The 20,673-nt window shown below is 41.9% G+C and overlaps 1 protein-coding gene across 1 annotated transcript in view; it reads left to right on the top strand.

The window, feature by feature from the left end:
- The first annotated feature begins 749 nt into the window (after window positions 1-749).
- The window catches only part of LOC309546161 (pro-glucagon-like), a 58,732-nt gene continuing 38,808 nt past the window's right edge, over window positions 750-20,673 (top strand). The window contains exons 1-2 of the mRNA XM_082245701.1: window positions 750-793; window positions 11,599-11,707. Coding sequence (XP_082101827.1) covers window positions 11,607-11,707 — 101 coding nt within the window. The 5' untranslated portion in view covers window positions 750-793; window positions 11,599-11,606. The remainder of the gene's footprint in view (window positions 794-11,598; window positions 11,708-20,673) is intronic.

Here is a 20,673-nt window from a genome sequence, read left to right as displayed (position 1 = left end):
CATATCTTTAGTGCTAGGAGCCACAAATGGAAAAGTAGATCACTAACAGCTTGTAGAAGTTTTGCTAAGCACTTCCTTTCCTATCATGCCATGTGATTCCAGCTACAGTATTCACTAGTGGAAAGCACAATTCATATTTAGAAAGACCCTCAATGCTTTCCTTGTTTTAGCTTGCAGACATTTACCTTCCATAGTTGAGATAATATTTTGCAGGAAAGTGATGTTTATTAGTGATTAGATTACATGAGCGCATGGAGAATAGAAGACATCATTTGGCTCTTGGCACCAAATGTATAGAATTAAAGAAGTGCATTACGCATTTGATCTATTTCTTTTTCCCAGATTTGTCATCTGGAGTTTTAGAGGTACTAATAATTCATAAATGCACTTGGCGTGTGGTATTATATGCCTGTTGGTATGAAACATGTAGACTTGTCATTCTACCTTTGGGCACTGAATTTACTATCAAACATGCAATTTTATCTGACAACTTCTAGTGACCTTTTCTCTTGCCAAACATCTACACTGAGTTCCTAACTAACATGATTAGTCTATCGGCCTCTTGCAGATGATGTAAAGGACCATGGTAACATCTTCTTATTAAATACATGCTGGAAATTGTGCAAGACTATAAATTATAATGACTTGCAAGTCTAAATTGAGAAGAACTGTTGACCTACCTGTCAGGAAAAAGCTAGATAACACTATAAAAGGACACCATGTGGGGAACAGCGAAACAGAGGCAACCACAAGCAGAGAGGACACCTGAGCAGCAACAATTTCCCTAAAGAAGGTAAGCTTTGCCATAATGAAATAATTTAACTAATCTAGTACCAGCTAAAATAATTAATGCATGTCATTTAATTTTAGGCATGTCATGTTATCATTTGAGAAAAAAGAATTATGGTCATAATTTAATGGTGTAGATACAATGCAAGATAAAATGTAAAAATGTTGCAGTGGTAGAAAAATGTATACAGAATGTATGCTTTTGTGACATTTCACAAAATACTACTTTTCTTGCATGCCTATTTAAACTTTATACACCAACTCATTTTTTTTTAATATCAAACTTACTTCAAACATTTGACTGTTGCTGTAAGGATACATACAAACCACCTTCTACATTAAAACCTTCCTTGTGATTTAGATTGTCATGCCAAACAAGCAAATTCAGAATATTTATTTTTTTAATACAGAAAAAATAGCAGTTAGAAGACCTGTATTCATCTGTATCTACTAAGGCAAAGAAAAATACGTTCATTATGTTACCTCGATCTGCTTGTATTAAATTGAGGTTTGAGTGTTTTTTACTGCATTCTTCATCATTGTACTCCTTGCTTTTTTAGGCAGGTTTATTTAGTTTGACCTAAAACAAAACAAAAAAAACAGTAAAACTAAAAAGTTCTTCAAAAAGCATCCTGAAAAAAAACTGAAACAAGTATATCTAAAATATATTTTTATAATAAAATATAGTAAACCTACTACATAAAATATATCATAATGCCATGATAAGTCCTTTTGCACATTCATTTTATCTGTAACATGGGTTAATGCTTTATTTTGCCAGTAATTTCAGATCACTACAAGCATAACAGAAGGAGAAGGAAATGAGCAATGACAGCCCAATGGTGCTCACGCAGTACGACCTTTAATGTTACAGAGGATCAAAGATGCAATGTGTATGAATACGTTTAAATAAAAGCTATAATAGACTAGAATGAATATAAAATGATTTGATGCAGAAATACCAAGGGCATTTGCAGAGGAAAAAACATATCCAACATAATGCCATGAAGCTTGCAGGACTAAAGTAAATCCAAAGCAATGAAACATTACTAAAGCCATATTAAACCCAAAATCTAACCCAAAACCCAAAATAAAATGTATCATATTAGTTCTGTAATTTTAGGCTTTTTCCCCTCTGTTTTCGCCTATAGAATTGGCCAGTAACACACCTCCTGGTTTAGAGTGTCCTCTCTCTGGATAAAGGAGCAACAGAGACATCTGGTAGGGTAGTGTTAGATGAACCTGTAGATTTAGATACACTAACAAACTGAAGCCAAACTCCAGCTAATACTTTATATGCAGTTACAGTTTTTTTTTTCCTTTTTGGGATAAAGTTTTTACTTAAATAAAAAAAAAAAAAAGATTATTATAGTATAGAAGCACTCACTGCCACATCCAAATAGTATAGAGAACCACAACAAAAAAAATGTTGAACTTTACTGGTATGACAAGGAGAACAACCACATTTATAAAAAATGGATTTTTGTAAAATCTTACCGTAAAATCCTTTTCTCTTAGCTCATTGACAGACGTAGTCCTCGGTGATACACCACCTTCGGGTTATGTTGCCTCCACAGGAGCAGGACTAGACAGGAAATTAAAAAGCTCTGGCCACACCCTAGGGGCAGTCCCAGAGGGTATATCCTCTCTCTCTCTGCCTCAGCAAATCAGTTATGTGAAAAAGCAGTCTTTAGAGATTTTAACCCAACCCAACTCAAAAACAGAGGGGCGGGGACTACGTCTGTCAATGAGCTAAGAGAAAAGGATTTTACGGTAAGATTTTACAAAAATCCATTTTTCTCTAGCGCTCATTGACAGACGTAGTCCTCGGTGATACACCACCTTCGGGACGTCCCAGAGCAGTATCACGAATGAGGGGTGGGAAAATGAAATCAAATCCCAATCTAGAAGGCCCAACCGGTGCCAACTAGAAGTTTACAAATGCTCATCCTTAATGATGAGACTCAACAAAAAAGAGAAAAATTTTTTTTTTTTTTTTCAAACAGAAAAAAACCCTCGAGGTAGACCACCGGTCTCCTCAAATTGCGGCCTGCAAAACCTTGCGGCCAAATGAGGCATCCGCCGATGCCGTCACATCAATTTTATAGAATTTTGTAAAGGTATGTACCGACGACCAGGTGGCCGCCTTACATACCTGGACCACTGACGCCTGATGGCGAAAGGCCCAGGAAGTACTGAGCGCTCGAGTGGAGTGCGCCCTAACAGGGAACGGAGGACTCTGACCCTTAATAGAATAAGCCTGTACCACCGTTTGTCTAATCCATTTGGCAATGGTCGCGGCAGATGCAGGCAAACCCTTTCTGGGGCCATCCGTGATCACAAAAAGTGAATCCGTCTTACGGAATGATTCCGTAGCTTTCAGGTATACCCTGATTGCCCGAACCACATCTAAGGAATGTAACGCATGTTCCCGATGATGCTTGGGCTGAGGACACAAGGAAGGTAGTACAACATCTTCATTCAGATGAAAATCTGAAACCACCTTAGGAAGAAAAGATGGCTTAGGATGAAGTACTACCTTATCCCTATGAATCACTAGGTATGGGGACTGGCATGATAATGCAGCCAGTTCTGACACCCTGCGAGCAGAAGTAATAGCCACCAAGAAGGCCACCTTCTGGGATAAAGTAAGCAAGGGAATCTCCCTGATGTTTTCAAAGGGAGGTTTCTGTAGAACCGACAAAACCAAATTAAGATCCCAGGGCGGTAAGGGAGCGCGGACTGGAGGAGCCAGGTGCCGCACCCCCTGGATGAAATTCGGCACCAAGGACTTGGTAGCTAAAGGTTTCTGAAAGAAGATTGCTAATGCTGAAACTTGACCCTTGATGGTGCTCAAGGCTAGCTTCTGCTCAACCCCTTGTTGCAAAAAGGCCAATATTCGAGTCACCGAATAGGTACGTGGAGGAAATCCTAAAGATTCGCACCACGCAATATAAGTCTTCCATGTGTGATAATAGACCTTGCTGGAAGTCGCTTTCCTTGCTTTAATAAGGGTAGGAATGACTGAAGCTAACAACCCTCTGTCCTTCAGTACTTGGGTCTCAATGGCCAGGCCATTAAACCCAGCGACTGTAAAGCATGATGGTAAATTGGTCCTTGAGACCACAGACACTCCCTGAGACGAAGTTCCCACGGAACGTCTGCGATTAGCATGTCCAAGTTGGCCAGGCCGGCTTGAGGAGGCCAGCCTAGAATTTCTAGGACCACTGGCGCTGATAGAATCTGAACCAGGCGTCCCTAGAGGTATCTGGCCCCGACCATCCGAGAAAGTCTGGTCGTTTTCTGTTCCCACACATTTATCAGATACCTGATTGTTATCAGGAAGGGTGATCTTTTCTGGTTGAACCTCAGGGACCGAAGTCACCCGACTAGAGGCTACTTGGCCTATCTGGTCAACCAGATCCGATTCCTGTGAGGTATAGGGACTAATCTTAGGAAAAGGTAAAGGAAAAGATCTATTCAGGGAACGGTAACTACCGCTTCCTGTAGTACTTAAATGTTGGAAGGGAAGAATCGCACCGGTAGTAGTGGTTGATGCTCGATCTAATGTCCTGAATACCGGTGAAAACATCCCCCCACCCTGAAACCGGGTGGGGGCGCACCTTCAGGCTGTGTACTCCTTAGCTTCGGGTTTGGCTGGGTTGGTCCTCTGCTTGTCCGACCAGCCCTTCTTGAACCCTCCTGGAGGAGTCTTGCCTTTCCCGCTAGTACCAGCCGGGCGCCCTTTATGGGCGGTAAAGAAAGGTCCTCGCTTGTTGCGAGGTCCCTTAGCTTTAGCAGCCTGTGGCAAAAAAGTGCTCTTGCCCCCAGTGGCATCCTTAATGATTTCATCTAGGTTGGCCCCAAATAGACGATTCCCCTGAAAAGGGAGATTTGTCAAGGTCTTTTTGGAACCTAGGTCAGCTGACCAGCATTTTAACCACAGCACACGTCTGAGGATCACCGCTGACATAGATGCATGCCCTAATAAGGGAGTAGTGTCCAAGGCTGCGTCACAGATAAACTGTAGCCCTTGTATAATCTGTTCCATCAAATCAGATGTTTCCTGGGGAATATCTTTTCCCCTAAGGTCTTGGCGTACCATTTTCGCCCATTCCGTAAGTGTCTGGGAAACCAGACCAATAACAATTACTGGTCTAAATGCTGACCCTATCAGAGAGAAGATAGTGCGGGACTCTGCTTCCATCTTTCGATCCACCGGATCCTTAAAGGACGAAGTGTCCTCCACTGGGATAACCGTGGCTTTATTCAGCCTGGAAATAGGTGGATCCACCACTGGTGGTACCGTCCATTTCTTAATGATGGATTCCTCAAACGGATAGCGTCTAGCAATACGCTTGGAAATAGTAAAGGTACGTTTAGAATGCTCCCATTCTCCTTTAATCTGATTACCGAAACATTTGGGTACAGGAAAAACCTTCACCGTTTTGATGGGCTTATTAGTACCAAAAGGAATCTCTGTTTCAGTTGCCTCTGCCGGTAAAGCCTCAAGTTTTAAGGTTTCCTGCACTGCCACAACTAGTGCGTCCACCAATGCTTCTTCCTGAATTATAGCAGGAGAAGAAGCGTCCTCCTCACTGTCTGAGGGGGCTTTACCTGGGATAACAGCCCTTGCAGAGGAACCTGCAACTGCAGTGACCATCTCTGAATCAGAGTCAGAGGTGTCAGATAGTATAGGGGTAGGCGGGGGTCGCTTCCTTGACCCCCGTCCCTGACAGGCCGCCTCCACCCGAGCCACCATAGACTCCAAAATTGCTGTAAATGACTCTACACTCTGTGCACCGGCGGGTCCCGTGGCCCCCTCGAGGGAAACAGGTGGGGGAATATGTGTGGCAGGGTCCATGATAATTCCAGTCACTTCCTGGATAATATAATTCAAAAATAAAAAACTTTTTTTTTTTTTTTTTCCAGACCCCCAGCGCCACAAAAAACCCCTTAGTGTTACCTGCTAGGGATCCCTATCGATCGAGAGAGAGAGAGATAGACCCCCAGGCTCACCACTTGATGCTCAGAGTTTAACTGCAACAGGTTACAGCGCTGTCTTGACAAACAGGAAGTCTTTTGGCTGGCTGCCCAGGAAGAAAGGAGGCGGCTCCGCCCCTCTGCACGCCTTCCGGCGCCTCCCCTAGCTCCACGAGGTGTTTGGATCACCTCAAACATGGCCGCCCCCATGCTGGAGACACGAGGCTACGCCAAAATGGCGGCTCGTGCGATCCAGCAAAAAAAATGGCGGTGGCCTGTACTGAATAGCGGTGTGCTGCAGGGCACACAACACTCTCTCTGCATGGGGATTTGGCGTAGTTGGCGGTACCGGCCCTGGCGGACCGCATGGCCATTCGGGAGGCCTGCTAATAGCTGGAGATCTGATTAGGAAGGCAGTCTACATGTCCGTGGCTTCTGACTGGTAGGTAGCTTATTCTTATCACCGTAAGATTCCCAGAATGCCACAGATTATAATCTTTTTAACATGTATACAATTAGATTGTTAGCTCCCAAACCAAGCCTCCTGGCTTTTTGCACATAAAATCACACTCAAAGTAGGAGGATCTGTGTCATTTATAGGATAGAGAGGGACTCTATCTTACCATACAGAGAGGGGCCCGCGTTCACCACAAGACCCGTCAGGGGAAAAGGGGGAACATACTACTCACCATACCGGAACCAGGCGGGCACCAACTCCTGACAGTACCCCTCTCCACCGGGGCGGGAGGGCTGTCAACCGATATGGACGCCGTGACTCATGGTCTTTGGCGTTTCAGCGAGACGTTTAACTCGCGGGGTCAGTCCTTTAATGGGACTTTGTCGCGGCCGACCCAGCGCGGAGCTATGGCCTGCACGCGCTCGTAGGCTGAACTGGGGTGACCACCGGATCTCAACATCCAGCCCGTCGCCCAGTTCAGCTTTCTTGCTTGAAGATCTCACAGAAACACTGGAGAAAAAAAGCTGTCTAAAAAATCTTTTAAGAAAAAAATCTTGCCAGGACCTAAGATCCCAGCAAGGTATCTAGGTCCTTACTCCTAACTAGACAGAAAATAACTGATTTGCTGAGGCAGAGAGAGAGAGGATATACCCTCTGGGACTGCCCCTAGGGTGTGGCCAGAGCTTTTTAATTTCCTGTCTAGTCCTGCTCTTGTGGAGGCAACATAACCCGAAGGTGGTGTATCACCGAGGACTACGTCTGTCAATGAGCGCTAGAGAAAATATTATTTGAATTCATATAGTATCAAAAACGTTGCAGAGACAACTTGGTAAAAACAAACCAACATAATATTTGCTATGCATGCAGGCATTTAGTTAGCTGGTATTATTAAGACAATAATCACTACAAGCCTGAATTGCCAACTATTGAGAGTCTATGTATATTTCTCATGGGTCAACGTGTTTCTCGTTCAAGTTTTATCAGGACTCATGAAGATTGTAGTGATAGCTATGTAAGAAAAAAAACATAAAGCATAATTATATAATGATTGTACATAAATATGTTATGGTTTAGGTCAGAAAATGTATGAACAGCACCTCTATGCTTAACATAGACACAGGGGCGTAACTACAGGGGTTGCAACTGCAACCGGGCCCCATGCTCCAGGGGGCCCGTGCAGCTCCACTGTATACCTGGATAGGAGGGGCGGCGGAGCAGCATGTAGAGAAATCACTGCCCTCCTTTATCCTCCTGTAGCTGCAGGAGGAAAATGGAGGAGATTGGTTCCTCTGTATGCTGCCCCCACCACTCCTCCTATCCAGTTCACTTGTGTTCTGCTGTCTCTGGGCCCCTGTGTGCTCCCCTGGTCCCCCCACTGGGCCCACTGCAGAACTTGTGAAAGGGTCCCACTGCGGGACCGTAATAAAGGGCCCCGCAATGAGAGTGAAGGGCCCCAGGATCAGTGGGAGGAGCCCCGGGCTTGAAGGGAAGGGATGTCCGGGGGGCCCTGCATGGTTTCTTGCACCGGGGCCCTGAAGGTTCTAGTTACACCTCTGCATAGACATGTGCACAGGGTGTACAGGGTGTGCCTTGGCACACCATCATAATCTTGTGCGCATTAACATTATCACTCTGTGTGGAGGCAAGGAGTTGGGAAAGATCTCCCTTTAATCCGCTCTACCATAAGAGAAGTGCTTACACACTTCTCTTTTACTGTGGCGGCTTGGAGATTAATATACTGTAACCATATATATGTAGACACACACATATGCATATGTGTTTGAGCTTTGGGGTGCACACCCTAATGCAATAGGCTGCACATGCCTATGATGCTTAAGCACAGCCAATGTATCAGAAAGCTCCCTGGGCGGGCACAGGGACATCAAGAGAGACCAATCACATAAGGCAGCATAAGGTAATAATTCTTAATAAAATAATGTAGAGGTATAATATCTCAGATTAGAAATCCATAAATACAGCTTTAAAGCCACCTTCACTTACATGGTTACCATAAAATTACAGGTCTAAAACGTGACACAGCACTTGAAAATCCTCAAGTGTTCAAAGAATCTTGATTCCGCATGTCATCAGGCAGACTGGGAAAAAAAGGAGGATGAACCCCTAGGTATAAGTAGTATGACACTACATTGCTATTGCCACTTCATGAGAGCAAAAGCATACCAAGATGCCCACCTAATTAAACCCTTTCCAGTCGCCACCTCCTAGGCCTTTAAGAGCTTCTAGATCCCGGGAGGTGGAGGCAGCATTCACGTAATGTGACCTCTGTGATTGGCTGTCACAGCGGTCACATGATTAGAAAGCTCCCCATAGCAAATATTCATCGGGAGCATTCGGATCCCCACCGGAAATCTCTGCTGGGAGCATGCAGTGCAGAAAATGTTTACATTTAGGCCATGTTAAAGCTCACCTTCCAGAGGCCACATATATGTGTACAGCTGGCGGGAAGTGGTTAATTTAATATTGTGGCCCCAAACACCAAAAAAGGCACATGTCCAACATATAAGAGGTTCAAAACATGGACAATGAACCTCATCGCAGATGATCCTAGCAGATATAAACACAACATAGCCATATTACAGACTCCCCAGGTTAAAGAGGAATAGGCCCTATAATCAGCTAAACAATCTATGTTTGTAGCCATTGCACATGCTTACCAGCATGGTAATGACAGTACCGCAGTACTAGGAGGAAAAGGCCCAGGCAATCCATACAACTGTGCGTCCCTCTTAAATATCCCCGCCGCCTGGTAGCAAACCCGCCCAGCACTGAGCATGCGTGGGAAAGCCTTGTAATCAGGCAACTGTTTGTTTGTCAGGAAACGCACAGTTTGTTTATTAGGCAACTGTCTGTCTTGTAAAAGCTGATCATTTTAAGCACCCGTGTCAGTGGTAAGTGGTCTCAAACCTATAAACCTCTAACTGCTACATCTGTAGGTCAGCTTGTTCTGTTGAAAAACAGCGGTCTTATTGCCCGGATCACCAGGTGATCACAGGGTTTGGCTTGTTTTATCGCTAGGTACAGAAGGTCTGTGGCTATAAGAGACAGATAGGTGGCTTTTCACTGTAAACTCAGCATTAATACACCCATCTGGCAGATCACTAACTCAATATTCTAAACCTGATTAACGCTCACAAAACAAGAACATGCTCTGTGTACAGTGCCTTGAAAAAGTATTCATATCCCTTGAAATTTTCCACATTTTGTCTTAATACAACCAAAAATGTAAATGTATTTTATTGGAATTTTGTGTGATAGACCAACACAAAGTGGCACATAATTGTTAAGTGGAAGGAAAATAATAAATAGTTTTCAAATTTTTTACAGATAAAAAGTGTGGCATGCATTTGTATTCAGCCCCCTTTACTCTGAAACCCATAACCAAAATCTAGTGCAACCAATTGCCTTCAGAAATCACCTAATTATTAAATAGAGTCTACCTGTGTGTAATTTAGTCTCAGTATAAATACAGCTGTTCTGTGAAGCCCTGTGTTAGAGAACCTTAGTCAACAATTAGCATCATGAAGGCTAAGGAACACACCAGACAGGTCTGGGATAAAGTGGAGAAGTTTAAATGAGGGTTAGGTTATAAAAAAATATCCCAAGCTTTAAACATCTCATGGAGCACTGTTTAACCCATCATCCAAAAATGGAAAGAGTATGGCACAGCTGCAAACCTACCAAGACATGGCCGTCCGCCTAAATTGACAGGCCGTCCAAGGGGAGCATTAATAAGAGAAGAAGTCAAGAGGCCCATGGTAACTCTGGAAGAGTTTCAGAGATCCTCAGCTCAGGTAGGAGAATCTGTCCACAGGACAACTATTAGTCATCCACCGCACAAATCTGGCCTTTATGGAAGAATGACAAGAAAAAAGCCATTGCTGAAAGCAAGCCATTTCAGCAAGCCATAAGAAGTCCCGTTTGCAGTTTGTGAAAAGCCATGTGGGGGACACAGCAAACATGTGGAAGAAGGTGCTTTGGTCAGATGAGACCAAATTAAACTTTTTGTCCAAAAAGCAAAACACTATGTGTGGCGGAAAACTAACACTGCACATCACCCTGAATATACCATCCCGACCATGGAACATGGTGGTTGCATCATGTTGTGGGGATGCTTTTCTTCAGCAGGGACAGGGAAGCTGGCCAGAGTTGATGGGATGATGGATGGAGCCAAATAGAGGGCAATCTTAGAAGAAAACCTTTTTGAGTCTGCAAAAGACTTGTGACTGGGGCGGAGGTTCACCTTCCAGCAGGACAATGACCCTAAACATACAGCCAGAGCTACAATGGAAGGTTTAGATCAAAGGTTATTCATGTGTTAGAATGGCCCAGTCAAAGTCCAGACCTAAATCTGATTGAGAATCAGTGGCATGACTTGAAAGTTACTGTTCATGGACACTCTCCATCCAACCTGACAGAGCTTGAGCTATTTTGCAAAGAAGAATGGGAAAAAATCTCTAGATGTGCAAAGCTGGTAGAGACATACCCAAAAAGACTTTCAGCTGTAATTGCAGTGAAAGGTGGTTCTACAAAGTATTGACTCAGATGGGCTGAATACAAATGCACGCCACACTTTTCACATTTATTTGTAAAAAAATTTTGAAAATCATTTATCATTTTCCTTCCACTTCAAAATCACCGTATGTGCCATTTTGTGTTGGTCTATCACATAACATCCCAATAAAATACATTTACGTTTTTGGTTGTAACATTACAAAATGTGGAAAATTTCAAGGGATATGAATATAAGGGATGACCCAAGTAGAGGGCCTTACAGGCGGTAGTGAGGTATAAATCAATGGGAATTTTTAAAATCAAAAGAATATAATACAATAACAAATATTTGAGTGAATTGAAGCCTATACCCTATAAGGCAAAACTCAATAAATTTTGCTGTGCTTCCCTACAGAAGCATATTCACACCTTGAATACCACAATGCATAGGCTACAAGTGCATTTTGGGAAATGCCCATGGAGTTCAGCTTTCCGTCACCTTGTCCCGGTGTGAACGGGCCCTTAAAACCAACTCCAGCCAGCAGTTTTTTATTTTGCTTTGAAAAGAAAACAAGAAAAAGTTAGAGTTTGTGTCAGTTTTATATCTGTGTCTATTTTCCCTTACTTCCTGTTAGGAGAGAGAAGAGAGAGGTATGGGAAATCTCACATGGTGACAGAGTCAAACACATGTTTTTAGTACAGTTGTTTTTGCTGTTTGTACCTTCCTGGCCCAGTAACTGGTCACTTCTTTTCTCATATAGTCCCCAACACAAAGCAAAACATATGATAAAACCACAATTTCATTCATGGTAGAAGTTATGGTAATATTTCCATCCTGTGTATTATTTGCTCTCCAGCACATCAAATGAAAAGGACACAATTAATGTACCTCACAGGGGCAATAATCCTGATTATGGCTGGAGACAGTCTGCAGATTGTGGTAAGAGATTCTTCAGATGAAACCAGGTAAGGATGTTTTTATATAAACCAGTCATTAAAGCAATATGGCACTCATTGAACGAGATGTACTAAGCCAGGTATTGAGAAATTAATAAACAATATTGCTGCGCCAGGTGAAAAATTAATCGTGTCTAAATCACTGTCAATCCAATATCAACTCAATAACAAATCATAAGTAATGATTAAAGTGATAATGTGATAACTGTGAAATGAATCGTCCAAATAAAGAGTGAACAAAAAATTAAACCAAAATCAATCAACCTTCATCTGTGTTCACACAAAAACAGTGCTGCATGCTCCACTCCAGTGCTCCCAGTGATAAGTGTAGGTTAGCAGCTCACCTTAGGACTAGGCTCCAGAGAGCCAAACACATTAACGGGATGCAATGATACCAGCCTGGTGTCCCTTCTTCCACCGCCTCCAGCTAACACTCCATACAGACTGGAACCCGGTATATACAAAAAAGAGGGACAGATCTAATGCTCTCAGTTTTTAAAAGGCTATTTATTCCCTTGTAAATATAGGATATTGCACTTACATTTAAATGCACATAAGCAGTGCGGGCTTTCTGTAGCAAAACACAGCTCTCTCAGAACTTCCAGGAAGACAACGTGATCCGAGCAGGCTCCTCCCCCGTACGCGTTACGACAGAGACTTCGTCAGCGGGGTCTGAGAAATATAACCAAAAAAAATCTATTCACATTAGAGGTGAATATAGCTAAAAGGTGTTATACGTTTGCCCAATGACAAAGAAATCAAATTTTAATAGTAGGTTTATTTTAACAGTGAGAGACAGAATAATAACAAAACAATCCAGAAAAACGCATTTCAAAAAAGTTATGAATTGATTTGCATTTTAATGAGTGAAATAAATATTTGACCCCTTCGCAAAACATGACTTAGTACTTGGTGGCAAAATCCTTGTTGGCAATCAGAGTTCAGACATTTCCTGTAGTTGGCCTCCAGGTTGCACACATCTCAGGAGAGATTTTGCCCCACCCCTCTTTGCAGATCTCCTCCAAGTCATTAAGATTCCGAGGCTGACGTTTGCTAACTTGAACCCTTCAGCTCCCTCCACATATTTTTTATGGGATTAAGGTCTGGAGACTAGCTAGGCCACTCCAGGACCTTACTGTGCTTCTTCTTGAGCCACTCCTTTGTTGCCTTGGCTGTGCGTTTTGAGTCATTGTCATGCTGGAATACCCATCCACGAACCATTTTCAATGACCTGGCTGAGGGAAGGAGGTTCTCACCCAAGACATGACAGTACATGGCCCATCGTCCTTTTGAAGTGGGGAAGTTAACCTGTCCTCTTAGCAGAAAAACACCCCTAAAGCATAATGTTTCCTTCATGTTTGACATAGGGATAGTGTTCTTGGGGTCATAGACAGCATTGCTCCTCCTCCAAACACAGCGACCTGAGTTGATGCTAAAGAGCTCGACTTTGGTCACCTCTGACCACAACACTTTCACCCACTTCTCCTCGGAATCATTCAGATGTTTATTAGCAAACTTCAGATGGGCCTGTACATGAGCTTTCTTGAGCAGGGGGACCTTGCAGGCACTGCAGGATTTCAGTCCTTCACGGCGTAGTGTGTTACCAATTGTTTTCTTGGTGACTATGGTCCAAGCTGCCTTGAGATCATTGACTAGATTCTCCCGTGTACTTCAGAGCTGATTCCTCACCGTTCTCATGATCATTGAAACTCCACGAAGTGAGATCTTGCATGGGGCCCCAGACCAAGAGAGATTGACAGTTATTTTGTGTTTCTTCTGTTTGCAAATAATCACACCAACTGCTGTCACCCTCTCACCAAGCTGCTTGGCGATGGTCCTGTAGCCCATTTCAACCCTGTGTAGATCTACAACCTTGTTCCTGACATCCTTGGACAGCTCTTTGGTCTTGGCCATGGTGGAGAGATTGGAATCTGATTGATTGCTTCTGTGGACAGGTGTCTGTTAAACAGGTAACAAACTGAGGTTAGGATTACTCCCTTTAAGAGAGTGCTCCTAATCTCAGCTCGTTACCTATATAGAAGACATCTGGGAACCAGAAATCTTGCTGGTTGATAGGGGATCAAGTACTTATTTCACTCATTAAAATGCAAATCAATTTATAACTTTTTTGAAATACGTTTTTCTGGATATTTTTGTTGTTGTTCTGTCTCTCACTGTTAAAATAAACTTTCCATAACAATTATAGACTGATCATTTGTTTGCCAGTGGGCAAACATACAAAATCAGTAGGGGATCAAATACTTTTTTCCCTCACTGTACTTTGAGCACCAAAGATGCGTATTCACAGCCATTAGCCATCTATGTTGACAGCATGTATTCTTAGTTTGTTGCCATACACAATAAACGGCAGTCAAGCATGCAAGTCTGATCCTAGCAACCTCTAGACAGAAGATCTTTGGAGTGTTGTAGGTCTGTTCCAAAGATTTGGCAAACTTGAGGAGGAGAATCATAGTGACTGAGGTGTGTTTTCTTATCTGCCCTGTTAATGTTCCCTCTGAGAGTTGAAACCAGCAGTTGTCTGCCCCTCACCCTAGAGATCATACCCATTTCATGGACAAAACCTATTATATCTCATGTTGTTGGGCTGCCTTATCTTGGAGAAAATCTACTATGTTGGGCAAAAAAATAAATGGCAAAATATATTTTCCCTTTTGATAGCTGTCATTTGGTGATGTATCCTTAAAAGAGAAATGAGGGCTTTCGAAAAAACACAAACACTCATACCCACCTAAGTGGATGCAGCATCAGTCCAATGCTGCATGTGTCCCCCACCGCATCTAAGACTGAACTGAAGAACTGAGCAATCAAAGACCATTGTTTACTCGCTTCCCCGTCTTCAGTGAACAGAGAGACTCTCTGTGCTCTGCCCCTCCAGAGCTCACTGGATCGCCGGGCTGTGAAGGGGGAAGGAGCGGCTGGCTCAGGCTCTCAGTGGCTCACTAGGAGGCTGAGCCAGCTGCTTGTCAGACATCTGGGCAGATCCCAGCATTATTGTCTGGATTTCTGTAGAGCCTAGAATGGCTTTATGACATCAGCCAATGGTGGACTTTAGCCCACCGTTGGCTGAATTTGGGTCACAGGAGTGCATAACTAAGTGCACTCATGTGACCCATAGGAGAAATATAGCCAAAATAGCTTTGGCCATACTTCTACTTTAAAGTTAATCTGTGGCCAGGGTATGGATATTCAAGAATCTTTATAGAGTATTTATACCAAATAGTTAATAAACTTTGAAACAACATTTAAGTGACCTTTGTAGCTGCAACCAGTGAGGGGCAATTATCTTAAAATTTCCATGCAAAAGCTCTAAAATCATTATCTCTCACAAGCCCAGCTCCCCCTCCAACACCCCTGTGCTCAGTAACCAAACACTACTCAAGGGAATAGTTTTATCATAGTACCCTAAACCCAGGTAACACTCGGGTTAACACAAAAGAGACCGGGGATCTTCAGGATGGGGAAACTGATCTTCCCAGTTTTGTGGTCCCAATAGCACTCTGCTCTTAGCACTCCGGAGCTTACAGTCTAATTCTGGCTGGGGGTGGCCAGAAATGCACACACATTGAGTACTGTCAACACTGGAACCAGTACAGGGGAGACATCAAAGGTCTAATGAACCCCTGGAGTCTCAATAAAGAGGACCTGTCACATAAAATGTCAGCATCTTAGCATCTTGGTGATAGTAAAAGTAAAGTGAAGTAAAAAAAAAAAAGTATATATATATATACAAATAAAATAAAATCGAATCACATAAATATGAAAAGCAAGTAAAAACGTTCAACTGTCTCACACACATGCATAAATGTAGTAAGAACGTTTACATCACCACACACACCAGAGAGAGAGGGAAAAATTCTAGGCCCTATTGTCTCTATCAACCTTTCTCACTCATTAATTTAGAGTTTAAATTGTCATCTTCCTCAAAGCAGTCACATCTTTTTATAAATAAAAGGGAATTAAATTGTGTTCGTGCACTAATATCAATTCTAGTCTAGTTTATTGGATATGTTGTCTTAAAAACAGTAGCGCAAATATTGTGTGACAAAAATTAGCAAAAAACATTTTTTTATTCTGTAGGTTCTCTGCTCACAGAAAATATATATTGTGTTTTATAAATGTGCATGTTTAATGCAACTTTTTATGCGTTGTAAAAGGGGGGGGGGGGAATAAAAGGATAAAGAGGTTAAAGTGGTTTTACTGCTTGCTTTAACCACTTAAGCCCCGGAAGATTTTACCCCCTTCCTGACCAGGGTTTTTTTTGCGATTTTTTACTGCGTGACTTTAATGGACAATTGTGCGGTCGTGCGACGCTGTACCTAAACGAATTTGACGTCCTTTTTTTCCCACACACAGAGCTTTCTTTTGGTGGTATTTGATCACCTGTGCGATTTTTACTTTTTGCGCTATAAACAAAAAAAGAGCGTAAATTTTTCAAAAATAACAATATTTTTCACATTTTTTTTATATGAAATTCCCCCCCAAAAAAATGTAAAAATCAAAATTTTTTAACATTTTTGGCCAATTTGTTTTCTGCTACATATGTTTGGTAAAAAAAATTGCAAAAAGAGTATTTTTATTGGTTTGTGCAAAAGTTATTGCGTTTACTAACTAAGGGAAAGATTTCTGTCATTTTTGGTGTTTTTTTTAACGCCTAATGGCGGCGATCTGCGATTTTTTTGCGGTACTGCGACATTGCGGCGGACAGATCGGACCCTTGACTGACATTTTTGACACTTTTGGGGTTACCAGTGACATTACTGCAGTAATCAGTGCTATACATATGCACTGTTACTGCAAAATGACACTGGCAGGGAAGGGGTTAACTTTATTGGGGAGGGAGGGGTTAAGTGTGTCTCTAGGGGCGTGCTTGGCTGTGGCTACTAGTGTAGGAACAGTGATCAACGGTCCTACATAGTAGAACCGTATGATCACTGTTTCTACACAGGGGAGAATGACAGACGGCTTGTTTACAGAGTCCAAACTTGGGAGACCGCTCCAGGTGAGACAGGAATCAGGTGCCAGTCGTATCCGCAATCCAAAATCACATGAAGCAAGAAGGAATGACCGCACTTCCGATAAAGTTGAAAAAACGGAGTATATTTATTCCACATCAAACGAATGGCAAGATATAAAACATACACGCTGTGAGTGCTGGACAAAACGGTAGACGCGTTTCACGACTAGATGTGTCGCTTACTCATTACCAAGTTCACTCTGGATGTGCATCGGCCATATATACACCCATACACGCAGCTGACACCAATTAGGTTCATCAAACTAGTTGTTCATTAGATAGCTGCTGGGAATCTAAGGCTTAATTGCACAGACAGAGTGACCCCAAAGAAAACCAAACCAAATAAAGCACACTGTGCAAGAAAAATTGTACATGAATACAGATTAATTACAATCAGTATAATAAGTGAAATCTGTGTTAATAAGGGAAGATATAAACAATGATTGAAACACACATTGAATATTACAATCTATCTTTCATGTACAGTGGGTACGGAAAGTATTCAGACCCCCTTAAATTTTTCACTCTTTGTTATATTGCAGCCATTTGCTAAAATCATTTAGTTTCATTCTTCTTCCTCATGAATGTACACATAGCACCCCATACTGACAGAAAAACACAGAATTGTTGACATTGTTGCAGATTTATTAAAAAAGAAAAACTGAAATATCACATGGTCCTAAGTATTCAGACCCTTTGCTCAGTATTTAGTAGAAGCCCCCTTTTGATCTAATACAGCCAGGAGTCTTTTTGGGAAAGATGCAACAAGTCTTTCACACCTGGATTTGGGGATCCTCTGCCATTCCTCCTTGCAGATCCTCTCCAGTTCTGTAAGGTTGGATGGTAAACGTTGGTGGACAGCCATTTTTAGGTCTCTCCAGAGATGCTCAATTGGGTTTAAGTCAGGGCTCTGGCTGGGCCATTCAAGAACAGTCACGGAGTTGTTGTGAAGCCACTCCTTTGTTTTTTTAGCTGTGTGCTTAGGGTCATTGTCTTGTTGGAAGGTAAACCTTCGGCCCAGTCTGAGGTCCAGAGCACTCTGGAGAAGGTTTTTGTCCAGGATATCCCTGTACTTGGCCGCATTCATCTTTCCCTCGATTGCAACCAGTCGTCCTGTCCCTGCAGCTGAAAAACACCCCCACAGCATGATGCTGCCACCACCATGCTTCACTGTTGGGACTGTATTGGACAGGTGATGAGCAGTGCCTGGTTTTCTCCACACATACCGCTTAGAATTAAGGCCAAAAAGTTCTATTTTGGTCTCATCAGACCAGAGAATCTTATTTCTCACCATCTTGGAGTCCTTCAGGTGTTTGTTAGCAAACTCCATGCGGGCTTTCATGTGTCTTACATTGAGGAGAGGCTTCCGTCGGGCCACTCTGCCATAAAGACCCGACTGGTGGAGGGCTGCAGTGATGGTTGACTTTCTACAACTTTCTCCCATTTCCTGACTGCATCTCTGGAGCTCAGCCACAGTGATCTTTGGGTTCTTCTTTACCTCTCTCACCAAGGCTCTTCTCCCCCGATAGCTCAGTTTGGCCGGACGGCCAGCTCTAGGAAGGGTTCTGGTCGTCCCAAACGTCTACCATTTGAGGATTATGGAGGCCACTGTGCTCTTAGGAACCTTAAGTGCAGCAGAAATCTTTTTGTAACCTTGGCCAGATCTGTGCCTTGCCACAATTCTGTCTCTGAGCTCTTCAGGCAGTTCCTTTGACCTCATGATTCTCATTTGCTCTGACATGCATTGTGATCTGGAAGGTCTTATATAGACAGGTGTGTGGCTTTCCTAATCAAGTCCAATCAGTATAATCAAACACAGCTGGACTCAAATGAAGGTGTAGAACCATCTCAAGGATGATCAGAAGAAATGGAAAGCACCTGAGTTAAATATATGAGTGTCACAGCAAAGGGTCTGAATACTTAGGACCATGTGATATTTCAGTTTTTCTTTTTTAATAAATCTGCAACAATGTCAACAATTCTGTGTTTTTCCGTCAATATGGGGAGCTGTGTGTACATTCATGAGGAAGAAGAATGAACTTAAATTATTTTAGCAAATGGCTGCAATATAACAAAGAGTGAAAAATGTAAGGGGGTCTGAATACTTTCCGTACCCACTGTATATAGTAAAAACAAATGAAAAAATAGATAGATAAATAAATACATACATGTGAAGACCATCGTAAGTGACTTGTAAACTATTGTGAAAAGTGAACTAAAAAACTAGGTAAATTATAAAAGATAATCGAAGTGTGCATACAAAGTCACCAATGGTGCTTATTTCAAAAACCATTGTAGCCGATTATAGAACCCCAATGTGATGCATGAGGATTGGAGGAATGTTCGTGCCAAAAACTCCAATACAGAATTCCAACCCAAAAAGTGTGTATGAAAATAAAATTAAAATAAACACTGATAGTGAAAAAATGACAATTATACTTATGTGTGAACCGTATATACCATAAAGGTGTAAATTAATATGTGTACAATGTATACATATATAAAATAATAAAAAATGAGTAAACTTGGTCCACGAAGTAAAACATGAGATGTGTAGTATATGAAAGTATATTGCACGTTGATATAAAATGTATTGCTACATGCATATAAATGAATATAAAACATTGTTGCAGTTCGTCACTAGTAACAAAACATGCAACAAGGTTCTAGCATCCATATACTTGTTCATGAAATAATTCAAAAAACAGTGTTTAAAATCACAACATTTCAAAGCCCAGGAGGTAATGTACTATTTCCAATCAATAAGATTGTATGAAGATACACCATTCCGTGAGTATGAAAAAAGGGGATGGGGAAGGAAACGGAGCAAAACAGAAGGAACGGGTAAAAGTACATTGTATACCAGCAAGTTGAATCTCATCGATCCATGCTGGAGTAGCTGGGTTACTATAGAAAACCCGGTGTCTTAAAATCGGCCAGTCTGTGGGTAGGTGTGGGTGGTGTCTCATCCAATTAGATCCAATTTGATCAAAGCAAAGCAATATATATGCATAAAGCAAAATTGCATATAGACAAAATCACATAGTAGAACCATATACGGTATCTTAATGTATGCATACATACAGATACCTTGTAGATTATGGCTACTGGTGTTTAAAAGGATGAAAAACAAAAGGCATAATTGTTCATGCAATGATGCAAATATAAAAGCTGATAACACCCACAGGTCCCAGAGGTGGGGAAAAAATTTGGGACGAACCCCCATGAAATATTTGTTTAAATATTTATTTATCATGGATATTTGAATATAGGTGCAAGTATAGACCTGTCAAGATCTATAAGATTTCAAAAATCTAGTTCATAAAAAATATATATGTATAAGTATATAATATCCGAAATCATTTCATAAATAGAGACAGGTCTAGAAAAACGTATTAAATGGTTTGGAACCCTTATGTGTAACTTGGATAATATTGAATATCTGAGCACTCCTATATATAATATATAATAAAACCAACATTGGATGTCCAATGTAGGTTGCCAAAATAAAAAAATAATATAATTATGAAGTGAATATCAGTACCAATGTCGCTGGACAAAAATTTAGATATAAGAATTAGGTGTAAAAGTGTGTCACGTCCCACTCAAAGTTCATGCCCTCAGGTAATCGTGTGTGGAGTTTAAATATCCAGAAAACCTCTCTTTTACAGAGTATCTGGAAAATGTCTCCTCCTCTCTTGGGTTTTAGGATTTTTCCAATGACCTGAACCATAACCAGGGAGATGTCCCCTTCATGTAGATCGTTGAAATGGCGGGCGACATTTGTTGATTTGAGGCAACGAATGTCGCTTAGGTGTTCCCTAAATCTATCCTTCAGTCTCCTAGTAGTTCTACCTACATACTGTGTTAGACATTTCTTGCAGGTAAAAGTTTGTTAAGTTTGAAAATCCTGCCACTGATGGATGATTGAAAATGGGGT

Source organism: Pelophylax lessonae (genome assembly GCF_965119305.1).
Source record: "Pelophylax lessonae genome assembly, chromosome: 2".
Lineage (NCBI taxonomy): Eukaryota > Metazoa > Chordata > Amphibia > Anura > Ranidae > Pelophylax > Pelophylax lessonae.
The sequence above is the reverse complement of the archived record's forward strand: the minus strand, read 5'-3'. Positions and strand labels throughout refer to the sequence as shown.